The 12915-nt window shown below is 41.6% G+C and overlaps 2 protein-coding genes across 5 annotated transcripts in view; one reads left to right on the top strand and one right to left on the bottom strand.

The window, feature by feature from the left end:
- The window catches only part of FAM161B (FAM161 centrosomal protein B), an 18509-nt gene extending 5594 nt beyond the window's left edge, over window positions 1-12915 (top strand). Inside the window, exons 4-9 of one of the 2 annotated variants that reach the window (XM_030831667.2) lie at window positions 97-443; window positions 930-1057; window positions 2937-3101; window positions 3328-3427; window positions 4864-5006; window positions 10408-12915. In XM_030831667.2, the coding sequence (XP_030687527.2) occupies window positions 97-443; window positions 930-1057; window positions 2937-3101; window positions 3328-3427; window positions 4864-5006; window positions 10408-10411 (887 nt within the window). In that variant the 3' untranslated portion in view covers window positions 10412-12915. Of the gene's footprint in view, window positions 1-96; window positions 444-929; window positions 1058-2936; window positions 3102-3327; window positions 3428-4863; window positions 5007-6066; window positions 6768-10407 lie in introns of those variants that run through there. The other variant, XM_030831666.2, reaches the window with a different exon arrangement.
- The window catches only part of ZNF410 (zinc finger protein 410), a 40766-nt gene continuing 35594 nt past the window's right edge, over window positions 7744-12915 (bottom strand). For all 3 annotated transcript variants that reach the window (XM_030831677.3, XM_030831675.3, XM_030831676.3), the window contains exon 12: window positions 7744-8537. In XM_030831677.3, coding sequence (XP_030687537.1) covers window positions 8499-8537 — 39 coding nt within the window. In that variant the 3' untranslated portion in view covers window positions 7744-8498. The remainder of the gene's footprint in view (window positions 8538-12915) is intronic.

The following is a 12915-nucleotide window of genomic DNA, read 5'->3' as shown; positions in this document are numbered from 1 at the left end:
CTAACTGCGAGTGTTTAAGAGGGAAAGCTCGCCACACCTTTTGGTTTGAGGCTTGGTCCCTTCTCACCCCTTGCTCCCCTGACTTCTTCTCCACAGAAGCTGAGCTCTTGAGGAAAATTCGCATCCAGATGAGAGCCCTGGACATGCTCCAGATGGCCTCCTCCCCCATTGCCTCCTCCAGTGGCCGGGCTGACTCACAGCCTCGAATAGCCACCCGGACCCGGGAGGAGAAGCTTGGGTTTCTGCACACTGACTTTGGATTCCAGCCTCGGGTGAATCCTGCCGTCCCTGACTATGAAGAACTTTACAAGGCCTTCCAGAAAAGAGCTGCCAAGAGAAGAGACACCAAGGAGGTGACTCGCAACAAGCCCTTCTTGCTGAGAACCGCCAGTCTGCGTCGTATTCCTCGGCCCTGTGATGCTGCCGCCTCTGAAGGGAGGAGGGTGAGAGCCCAGGCCGCTGCAGGAGGGTCAGGGCTGAGGCCCTAAACACAGGAGGGGCCAGGTCTCAATGGAAGGCACTTCTCATGACACTTTTCTATCTTAATTTTTTTAAAACACCGGCTCAGCTGTAAGCAGATCCACAGTTCCTAAAAATTTAAGACCACAAGAATACTTCCCTTCCTTCCCTCTCTGTAGAGGGATTTTTCAGAAATAAGTGCAAGCAAGTCTGGAAGGCAGGGAGTTGGGGTCAATTGCCATGTCCCAATACCAATTCCAAAGAATTCTTCTCATTTAATTAAAAACTTTGGGATTGATATCCAAGTCTTGCCCTGTTTAACTAAACTCAAGATCTCATTACCCTTGCCTTAACCCCAAGAAAGACCTGAAGATTCTCTCTGACTAGTCCTTCGCTAAAATTGAATCCTAGTTAAGATAGAAACTAATTGCACGTGCTGTCCTACCAATATTAGCCTTCATTTCTTCTAGGAATCTCCACAGCCACCCGGCACACCCCTGCCAAGGAGTCGTTCTCTGAGTGGGCTTGCTTCCCTCTCTGCCAACACCCTCCCCGTGCACATCACAGACGCCACCAGGAAGAGGGAATCTGCAGTCAGGTGAGTGGTCAGGCTGCATGAGACCCACAGTGCTCAGATCTTAGCCCCAATGCTGGAAAGCACTCCGCTGCTGGCCTTCTCTCCTGTTTATCAGAGAGACCGAAAGGGGTGGAAGGGGAGTCTTGATCAGGACAGGAATTCATGTGACTCTCCACACTTCGTGCTGGAGAACACTTAACCATCACTCAGCCAATATTCATGGGGGACTCACTTTGTGCCAGGAACAGCATTAAGGCTGGAGATACCTTATAGAACCTATAGCTTAATATCTAGTCTGAAATACAGAAAGGCAAAGAAGCAACTGTCACATCTTGTGAGTAGCACAATGATGGGGAAATGCAGGGGACTGTGGCGGGGAGGGGCGGGGGCGGGCACTGGGCAGCCTGGGTCTTTTGTAATAGATGCCTGAGGTGAAACCTGAAGAATGAGAAGTCAGCCAGACAAAGGCTGGAAAGAAACAAGTTTCCAAACAGAATAACATGCATAAAGACCCACTGGTGAAAGAGGAAGGAAGCGTTAGGAACAGGAATTCAGAGAAGCCTGAACCTGTGTGTGTGACCCTGCCACAAAGAAGATGAGGCATCCATCGCATAGATTTGAGATTCTCTGAGATTCATCTTGGGGAACTATTAGAAGTCGGTTGGGAAGCAGGAGCCTCCTTATTTGTAACTCTTTAACTGACCTGACTCTGTCATGGTAGTCTCATCCAGACAGCACCCCAGCAGGAGTTCCCCCACTAGGCCTCTGAGCTGAAGTCAGCAGGAGAGGTCATGCTGTAACTGGTGGCTTAGCTCTGGGAGAGGACTGGCATCTCAGTGCCTTCCTGTGGGGCTCACAGAGGAGTACATGGAATCTACTTGGCTCTTTAAGACCCACAACAGGGATTTTGGAAATGTATTTAGAATCCAAGGTATACTCCCTCCTTCCTCAAATTTCACAGCGTTACTGAATCGAGGCTAAATGCATCAGAATCCTGAGGTCCCACTACGATAGGTCTCATGAACCAGACAGTGGCCCACCTGCAGAGAATGTCCATATCTCCGTTCTGGCAATAGGGAGTTTGACATATTAGCAGATTAAACTGTCATGCCCTCCTTCCTAATAAGTCCATTTGAATATAAACACCCTACTGCAAGAGTCTTGACTGTTTTTTCTTTTGGTAGAACTCTCCATAGTACCTTGTAGAATGATATTTGTACAAACTTAAGTGCTGCTGGTTGACCCCAAATTGTGCATTGAGGGAGGCCCATTTCCAGTTCTCTGTGGAAATGCAGGTTTGTATTCCCAAAGGACCATGGACCCAGGCACCTTCCAGCCCACCATTTACAGCACAGTTGTCAAGGGCAGAGGCTTGGGAGTCAGACATCCTGGTTCTAATCTTGGCTTTTCCACTGGCATGCTGGGTAGCTTCAAGCAAGTGGTTTACCCTCCCTGAGGGTCAATCTTGTTGCCTATAAAAAGGGAGACTTACAGTCCTTACCTCACAGGGCAGCTATGAGAATTTACAAAAGCTAATGGCTATAAAGCACTTATTGGTGCCTGTCTGCACGTGGTTCAGTGTAGGTAGCTCAGCAAATGGTAGCAATTAGTATTATTTTGTTTCCAGATGGCAGGACACCTGAGTGTAAGAATATTTTAACTCATGTTTTTCAGTTCAATTAATGAACTTCTCCTGGGGTAGAAACTCACTGTCCATAGTGCTGGGAAGGCTTCATCTGCCAGTGCATTTAATCCGGAATCTTATTCTTTCTGAAATGCCAGTGTGGTAAATTACTCACCCATTCATAGAAAAAACCGACTTTCCAGAGAGGTTACTAAGATTGCTTTTAAGTATACCCAGGTTGGTCATTTGTATTCTTTTTTTGCCTCTTCCCTTTAGAAATTCACTTGAGAAAAAGGACAAAGCAGATCAAAGTACTCAGTGGTCGGAGATGCACAAAAAGAAGTGTCAGGCGATATCTAAATCTGTGACCTTGCGTGCCAAAGCCATGGATCCCCATAAAAGCCTGGAGGAGGTGTTCAAAGCAAAGCTGAAAGAGAATCGGTCGGTGTCCTCCGTGTGTCTAAGGAATAACTATCTTGGGAGCCATTTGCCTTGAAAATGGCAAAATGGGGTTATTACAGTAGGCTCCTGTAAGCATAGTCAAGGATTTTGCCAGGCACAGTTAGGAATTTACCATGTCTGTGGGAGTTATTCCACTTAACTGAAATTAAAGGTATTCCGGATTGGAAAAACCTGGAATTCATTCTAAAAATCTTGTTAATTCCAGGAACAATGACCGTAAAAGAGCAAAAGAGTATAAGAAAGAATTGGAGGAAATGAAGAAGAGAATACAAATAAGGCCCTATCTCTTCGAACAAGTTACCAAGGTAAATCTAAACCGTCATTCACTTTCTTGCTGTCTTAGATGAAAGGGCTTTTAGAAATTACGAAACAGCTTAATATCTGGGTATTAAACACTTCCTTTAGGCTCAGACTCTAAATTTGGCTCATTTTATTACTACCATCTTTCCCCAAAGTAAGTAGTGCACTGGTGAACATTGGACTGATTTCATCCAAGACTGGATTCCAAAGGCATCTATAAAGGGATATTTCACTTCCTGGGGTTTTCTCTATAGTCTAGCCTTCAGCTTGAATCAGAGTGGGGGTTAGATCCCAGGCATACAATTGACAGTTTGGCTGTGTTGGAGTATCTTTAACTTGCTACTGTCATGTCTCCTTCTGTAGTGCTGGTGCCCTGGGCACCCCCAGCCTCTACAGCTGTGGCACATTTATAGATCTTCAGGGGTTGAGATGCTCACAAGCACCCCACAAGGCCTCTTCCAGATTAAGTGGCTTTCTGGCTGGAAGAGTCACTTTAAGATGTTCTCTAGACTCCTAGGGAAGTTGGACACAGTTGAGATCTCCCTAAGGAAGCTCTGGGGCTACTTGAACAGTAAAGGCCACCATCCCAGATAGCTTTGAGCTGCATCAAGCTCTGTAGATCTCTCTCCTCTCCTGAGTTTCAAACAAAGTTGGCATTCCCTAGTGACCTGGTTCCAAATGTTGGGCATTATCTGTCCTATAGCCAGTGCATTATTTAGGCATTTCCTGGGTCCAGTCCTTCCCAATCCCCTACATATTACACACACACTGGACTGTCTTGGATTTACTTAGAAACTTGCATTGCTAAGTAAAAATTTCTCATAATGACGTTTGCTCTTCATGTTAGCTTTTTCCTAGCAAGCTCACTCTCAGATCTCAAAAGATCTTTCACCACTCTAGGAAAAATGCAAAGTACTCTATATGACTTTGCTCTTGAACACTTAAACAAACAAACAATAACCTTTTTTCTGGTCTACATGCATACCATCCAACCTGTTAAGAATGTTACAAGTGCAGCTTATTTTCAATTTTTTATATTTCAGTGTTCCTGATGATGGTTTGGTTGCTTTTAAATGTTAAAAATGTTTTTAGTCCATCTTTTTCATCTGGGTCTCACTTGGTCTTCCAAAAATCTAAATCCTTGCCTCACAAAGGTGTGGTTCCCAAAACAACAGTTGGCATCTCCTGAATATTAGAAATACAGAATTGCAGGCCCCATCTGAGAACTACCTAATAAGAATCTACATTTTAACCCGATCTTCAGGTAGGTTCCTATGTACTTTAAAGCTTGAAAATAAGGCTCTAAGTAATTTTCATACAAATCTGTGTCCAGCACTACTGGGGGGGGGGTGGAAAAGCAGTATTATAAGCATACAGATTAAGCAAACAATTCAGAATTATCTGGTAATTCGGCTACAGCAAATTAACTTCCATTCCACAGGACCTTGCCAGGAAGGAAGCAGAACAACGGTATCGAGACACCCTGAAGCATGCTGGGCTGGATGAAGACTTTGTGAGGAACAAGGGTCAGGGCAACCGGGCTTTACAGTGGAAGGAGCAATCAGAAGTCCGTGATTGTCCCAGGTAATCGGAGATACTGCTGTCATCCTGCAGCTCTCAAGTCGCATCTCTAGTAATGCCACTCGGAGGAAGCTTTAGAACAGTCACTCATATTTTGAGATCACAATCCTGTATTTATAGAATACTAATCTAGAGATCTCCAAGTAACACATTTAAATTTGGTGAGTAGTGCAGTTGTGAATAAAATATAGCTATTGTGTATTAGGTCTAGATTCCTTCAATTTGAAACAGATCATTTTTCCAATCCCAGTCCAATGCCATCAGTCAAAAGTACTTCTACTTCAATTCTGAAGAAAAATCATGTATATTTTTACTTCCTATAAAATGATAAACTACACTCTTCATTTATTTTACTTATTGGATAAGTGAAAGTAAAAACCATTATAGGGCCACAATAAAAGCTGTAAATATCCTGTACAATCAAAGCCTTTCTTTTCCCCTCAGCTTGGTCACCATGGCTTGTTCAAATCTAGCTTTTTTAAAATAATAAATTTATTTATTTATTTATGGCTGAGTCAGGTCTTCTTCGTTGCTGCACGCGGGCTTTCTCTAGTTGCGCTAAGCGGGGTCTGCTCTTCATTGCTGTGCACAGGCTTCTGACTGCAGTGGCTTCTCTTGTTGTGGAGCACAGGCTCTAGGCACGTGGGCTTTAGTAGCTGTGGCTGTGGACTGTAGAGCACAGGCTTAGTTGCTCTGTGGCATGTGGGATCTTCCCAGACCAGGGCTCGAACCTGTGTCCCCTGCATTGGCAGGCAGATTCTGCACCACTGCACCACCAGGGAAGTCCCAAATCTAGCATTTTTTAAAAGCAACTCACTAGCACCACCTCCTCCATTGATATCATATAAGTCAAAGGGAGAAAAGCACAGTATTTCTATTACTCTAAATTTTGTTTCAAGTCCTAGTAGCCCTTCCCCTAATTCCTATCTCAGTTTTCCCCCTAGAAATTTGCCTTTATACCCCATACAAAATAATGATAATGTTGAAACCATGCTTAAGCCTTACATGATGCTTCCTTTGATTTAAAATTTAAAATTTTATAATTCTTTAATTTATTCTGCAGCACTCATGAAACTACAAAACTCGGCATCAGGAATCCACGGCAGGATTTAGAAGAATCTCTAGAACAGCCTACAAGCCCCAAGAAAGAACTAGAGGAGCCGTCTTATGAATTACCAGATAATCTCAAATCATTTGGTTAATCAGTATACTTAAAACTACTGCTTTCGAATAATATCAAGCAGCTACCTTGGGGTTGAGTCAAGGCAGGCAAAACTTGGGTTTTGAGTCATGGTTACTTTTGGAGAATGGGGGAAAGAAAAGTAAATAACAGAGAATGGGCCAAGTAAATCAAAGTGGAGAAGTTCAGGGTAGAGGGATCAGAGCTAATTAAGGGTTCTTGCTTTGTGCCTCACACTTAAGCATACAGGTACAGAAAAAAGGGCATAAGCCCAAATGCCTACAGAGGCTAGTCAGGAAACACATGGGTCAAATGGGCTGGCTGTCAGATTAGTAGGAGATAGTAGAGACTAGAGAATATCAACCCTGATGGAATACAGGCCCAGAATTGCCAGATAAACCACATTTTCAACAGAAACCAGAAATGTGCATGTCGGCAACTAATTTAAAACTTACTGGGAATTCCCTGGCCGTCCAGTGGTTAGGACTCCACGCTTTCACTGCCAAGGGCGTGGGGTTCAATCCCTGATCGGGGAACTAAGATCCCACAAGCTGCGCAGCCCAGCCAAAAAAAAAAAAATATTTGGAAATAATATGTGGGAAAAACAAAACATGTTTGTATATCAGATTAGCCCATGGGGGATGACAAATTTGCAACCCCAAATACGGGGTTTCTTAGCCTCAGCACTACTGATATTTTGGGCCAGATGAGTCTATGCTGGGTGAGGGAGCTATATATTGTAGGATGGTTAGCAGTACCCCTGACCTCTATTTACTAGATGCCAATAGCACCCCTCTCCTCAGTTATGACAACCAAAAATGTCTCCAGATATTACGAAAAGTCCCCTGGGTGGCAAAATGTCCTTGGTTGAAAACCACTGTTCTAGTATAAAAGTAAGGCTACTGGAAGCCAAAACTGGCATTTTTAAGAATACAAGTAATTGATATGAACTCAGTCTATCTAGCACAGGATAATTATGCATGTCATTAACAAATTAAGAACTATAATTACTTTATTTAAAACAGCAGTTAATTCTTTGCTGTTATCTGCTTAGAATGTGTCACCGTGTGCATGTGTGTACTATGTTAGCATGAGGTTCATTTTAATAAATTTGAAACTTCTGACAGCCATGATTTTCTAGTAGGTGATCTCTGGATACTTTTCTTCTCACCAATAATAATGAAATATTCTCTCTCAGTAACTCTGAAGACAGGATGATGGTAGCAAGAGTGCCTACTCTGACAGAAGAACCTTTCTCATGTTTTTAAAAGTATCTTTCTGGAAATATTCAAAAATATCTGCTATTATTGCCATTTTTCCAGACTCAAACATGGTCCTTTTGGTGATGACAAGAATGATACTCTGATAACTACCACGTGGGTTTGCTAGTTGGAGATGAAGATGCTCATGTCATCTTCCCGAAGACTTCTGAGCTCGGTTTTACCTGCATGGACTCCTGAGGGTAAATCAGTGCCCTATCTTAAAGGGAAAGACTGAATTATTTTCTTAATCTCCTCTCAAAAGGAAACAAATTTTGTTTAAAACAAGGAGCCAAAGAACTGACTGGCTGTTTTGTTTATTTAAAGGAAAAACAATTGAAGCTCTGAATCAGGTGATTTTTAACTTAAAAAAACAAAAAGCAAAAAACAAACAACCTCTTAACATGCTACTGTATGTTCCATAAACAAAGAAAGCAAAGTGGCCAAGTAGAGGTGTATAGGACAAGATAGTACCTCAGCCTGGGACAAGCAGGGATTCAAGTAATTTATTTTTTTGAAGACCAGTGGCAGAGAGTCTCTTACTCAGGTTGCTAAAGGGAGAATGTCACAACAGAACTGACATCACTCCCTTCTCGAAAGCAACAAGGCATCTTGAAAGCTTAACTTCTTGGTGAAGTTTTATGGTTGGTGGCAGGATTTAGTTCACCCATGTGAAAAGACAGCTCAGTATGGGATGAAAACTCTTCAAAGGAAAACCTCCCCTCAACAGTCTTACTGAGAAACTTCAGCCAACAAATAATCAAATTCACTTTTGGGAGAAGTCTATCCCAAAATTGTGCAGTGGGAAGAGAGGTAGGTACAGTTACCCAGCCCGCATTCACTGCTTTCTTTCTTGTCTGAATCAGATGGTAGTTGAAGAGAAGCTCTCCTACAGTCATCTTCTAGGCCAGGAAAGATGAACAGAGGCAAAAGTGGGGTCCTGTCCTTCACAGATTCATTTTGGTTCTGGCAGACTGTGAGCCATAAGCATCCTGTTCCCACTACATGCACTCTGGGATCAGGTAGAGCTGATCTTCCAGGAGTCAGCACCCATGCTCATGTCCGTCCTTCAGTTAAATCTCCTTGGTTTAGTAACTGTAAGAGATTAAAAACAAATCTGGAATAGTTACCAGTGAATAACAGGAAAAATAATTCATACTAAGTGAAAGGTTTACAATTGGGGGTGGGGAATGCATTGCAGGGGTGAGTCAGGGACAGCTAGTTCCAAATCAGAAGATATGCACAGACTGATAGATCTCATTTATATACTGGCCTTGGGACAGCACTTTGACCATTCCTACTATAGCAGTAAAATATCCTGATAATAATTATAATATCCTATAAGCCAAACTATTATTTGTGTAATCACATACTCACTAGTCAGTGATGGAGGAATCTATAACCACAGGGAAATCAGAACTGGTGGAACCAAAAATCTTACATCAGTCAGTTAGCCAAAGTACAGGCTGAAGGCTCAAGAAGAAGTAAAAGGAATGGAGTTCTACGTGAGAGCTACAACTCACTCATGAAAAATCCAGGGATTTCCTGGGCTTAAAATACCTTTCCTGTGATGAGGGAAGACAAGCCTGAGAGTCTCCAGCAGGGTGGCAGCTACCGTGGACATTCTACTCTACATTCAAGGTTCCTGTTGAAAGGTGTTTTTGTATAATAATTGATGAAATTGGGTTCCATTTTATTATGAAAAGAAAATGAGATGGGAATAATACAGTGAAAACAGAATAAACATTGTTAAAATCTAATCAGATAAATTCTAGAGCTGGAGATATATTTATTTGGTGATCTTAATTTAGATGAAGGTAATTTACATAGTAGAATTCAATGGTATGGAATTTAAAGAAAAATTTTAAACTTAGAGAAAGAAAGCACAGATTTCATTTGATACTGTGTGGTAGAGATTAGGAATGGTGTATTTTTAATCTAGACCAAGATCCAGATGTTTACACTGTAACTTAGCAATGGCACTTTATGAGAAATGTTAAAGAATTTGTAATTTCTGTTTTCCTCCTTGTTTTATTTGGGAAATATTCTAAGATATAGTCAAAGCTAACTGGCAATCACTTATACTGGTTCTTGAATTCAAGAATGTGAAGTCAGTGTGGCTGTGGAGCCCCATTTGGGATGACCTTTAGTCCACAGAAGGTCAAAAGCCCTAGGGTCTCAGCTGGGTCTGCACAATGAGTCCTCTGTCTGATTCTCAGAAGACCTGGCCACACTGAGGAAAAATCAGAATTGCCCAATTTGAACCATCTGAGTGAGAGTTAACTTGTAGTTTTTCATATACTTTCCATGATAATTTCTGACACTTGTTCTTGATAAGTTATTTTTATTTTTAGAGCATATTTACAGGAGTCCAATTAGAAGTGCATCAGCAGATTCTTACAGGTCTGATCTACAATGCATGGTGATCTTTAAAAAACAACTTGGAATGGGCGTGTGCTGTTTTAAGGGTTGCTATTGCCTTCTCCTTCTCTGGCATCTGAGAATAATCCCTAAGGAGTCAATATTCCTCACTCACTGGAGGAACAGTCAGTACCTGGACCCCGGATGAGGAAGAGGATGAAGCCTGGAGCCTTTAGGGGCTTATAGCTTGAAAAAAAAATGAAGGTATTGAAGGATGTGATAAGCCCACCTTCAGAAGGAAAAGGAGGGGATGAGCAATGAAAATGCCTTGATGGGAGGAAGGTAATAATGGTATAGTAAAGGAAAGACAAAAGAAGTGAGGCTCAGACAGAAGTTATATTTGTAAATACATAAGGATCCATGAGGAAGAAGTGATAGTGAAGGATTTTCAACTACATCTAAGGGCAGCACTTTCCTCTTGCGGTGTTAATATTTTTCTATTAAGCATCTGAGGCTTCCATTCTGAAACTGGGTACACAGGACTTAAAGGCCCTTTGTGTTCTCCTGGAGTGAAGGCCAAGTTTTCCTTTGTTTTTTTTTTTAGGTAGTCCGTGTTATTGTGTCTGCCTGAGGCTGTGAGTGAGCATCTCCCAGACAAGGACACTCGGAAGCCAGCTACAGGTTCAAGAGAACAAATGTGCTATTACTGGACTTTCTGCATACACAAATCTGACCATGTCATACCCCATTTAAAACCATGCAGTGGCTACCCAGTGCCCCCAGGATAAAATCATGTCCTATAAGGCCCTTAAAGAGAAGAACCAGCTTGTCTTTCCTGCTCTCATTTTTCCATCCCACACCAATCTCTCCATTCCATGTCCATCACACTCAACCCTTTGTGGTTGCATAGTCAGGCGTGCTCCCTCTCCTTTGTACACATTGCTACCTTTACGCCTGTTCAATTTCTTCAAATCTCTCCCACTTCTCCATCAAGATGATTGCTATTCATCCCTCAGGTCTCAACTTAAACTCTAAAACTTATTCCCTGACTTCCCCCAAGACTAACACTACTACCCGGTATAAAAATTGCCAGTTCACTGACCTGTTGCCCTTCCCATTCTAAACTGTACAGCACAACTCCAGGGGCATCATTTACATAGCTATGGAGTTATGAAAGGCAGAGGTCCTAACTCTGACTCTAAGCTCTTTGAGATAGAGATTATATTTTGTTTACTACTGTATAACTAGTACCCAGCAGAGTGCCTTGCACACATCAGGTACATAATATCTGTTGAATGAATTATCTTTATTCATCTGGCATTTATTTGGGGTAATCTGGAGTGCTTCAATTAAAAAAGGTATTTAGCAGTATGGGAGAGAAAAACTCCAAAGTTTCAAATATAAAAAAAGAAAACGTTGGGGGCTTCCCTGGTGGCACAGTGGTTGAGAGTCCGCCTGCCGATACAGGGGACACGGGTTTGTGCCCTGGTCCGGGAAGATCCCACGTGCCGCGGAGTGGCTGGGCCCGTGAGCCATAGCCGCTGAGCCTGCGTGTCCGGAGCCTGTGCTCAGCAATGGGAGAGGCCACAACAGTGAGAGGCCCAAGTACCGCAAAAAAAAAAAAAAAAAGAAAGAAAACGTTGAGTGTTGTGGATTGGTATGTCAGGATAATAATTTGTACTAGGTACAAAAAGAAGGGGATGACTTTCCTGAACTATTTCAGAGCAACCCAATAGTTAATGCAAGTATTTCTTTTATAGAAGAATCACAGTTAATAAAAGCAGAAGAAAAAAGAGAATAAGGTATCACTGTTTTGCAAGCCCTAATGAAAAAACAGATCTAGGCCATGATCAGTAATGGTTGCCAAAACTTTTACATAACCCACTGGTCAATCTTGAGATCAGTAAGAGGAGAACAACCAAATATCACGTGTCTCCTGATGAGAGGTAGTAGGAAGCAAGAGTACCACCTATAAAATATTCTTGCCAAGAGGAAAAACAAACGGTAATCTAATCAAGCCTCTAAACGTAATTACCAGTTTTCAGGAAGTCTGTGGATAGAGAAATATATCAAACAACAAAAGGAGTCAATCAACCAAAATCAGAATGTGGGAAATGCTATAAGACAAACAACCCAATTCCTTAAATAGATAATAGCCATACTGAAAAAAAGAGGGGGAGGACTATTAGAGAGAAAGAGAATTATTAACCAAATGCAATGTATAGGCTTTGTTTGAATTCTAATTCAAACCAACCAACCATAAAAAGATTCTTTCTGAGAAAAAATTCAGAAGGCTAAGAATCAGAGGATATCAATAAATTATTGTTAATTTTATTGGGTATAATAAAGATATGAAAAAATAACAGAAATATTTACAGATGAAATGTCTATGATTTGATTTAATACTGCAGTACAAATAAATACTGCAGTACAAATACCGCAGTACAAATAAAACACCAACAGCAAACAGTAGGAAGGAAGTGATAAGAACAGTAGAGTTAATTGTTGAAGATGGGTGACAAGTACATGGATTCACTATACTATTCTCGTTCTCAGTATTTATACTCTTTGAAAACTTCCATAATAAAACATTTTAAATAGATAAACGAAGAGGGGAACAAATAAAGGAAGACTCCACAGGTGAGACATGTTCCAAAGCAGTTACCAGGAGCAGGTGACTTAGGAAAGAACCAAATACCAAATAGCAAAAACTTTCAATATAACATAAGCAAGACTGAGACAATGGGTCGCAATGATGAATACAAGGAAAGGTCCTGGAAGAAACATTAGCATGCATGCCCAGAGCCTTCTGATCCTGGATATCCTCAGAAATATTACAGAAAAATTGAGACCATTCAATATAGGAGGCAGAGTCATTTGAATGCTGTAACAGCGGACTGTGGTCTACAGGCTATAATGAAAGGAAAAGTGAAAGATACTATAACACCAAAGCCAGAATATACAGGCTTTGGCAAAAGCTTATGCATATGAAACAAGCTCATGAGGAAGTAATCTACCTCCACGACATAAGGCCAATAAAATATCCTAAGATTCTAGAAGCCCAACTGGTTTTCATTCTGTTTTCCGGGTCAGAGCCAAAAAAACAGAGTAA

Source organism: Globicephala melas, chromosome 2, assembly GCF_963455315.2.
Source record: "Globicephala melas chromosome 2, mGloMel1.2, whole genome shotgun sequence".
NCBI lineage: Eukaryota > Metazoa > Chordata > Mammalia > Artiodactyla > Delphinidae > Globicephala > Globicephala melas.
The sequence above is the reverse complement of the archived record's forward strand: the minus strand, read 5'-3'. Positions and strand labels throughout refer to the sequence as shown.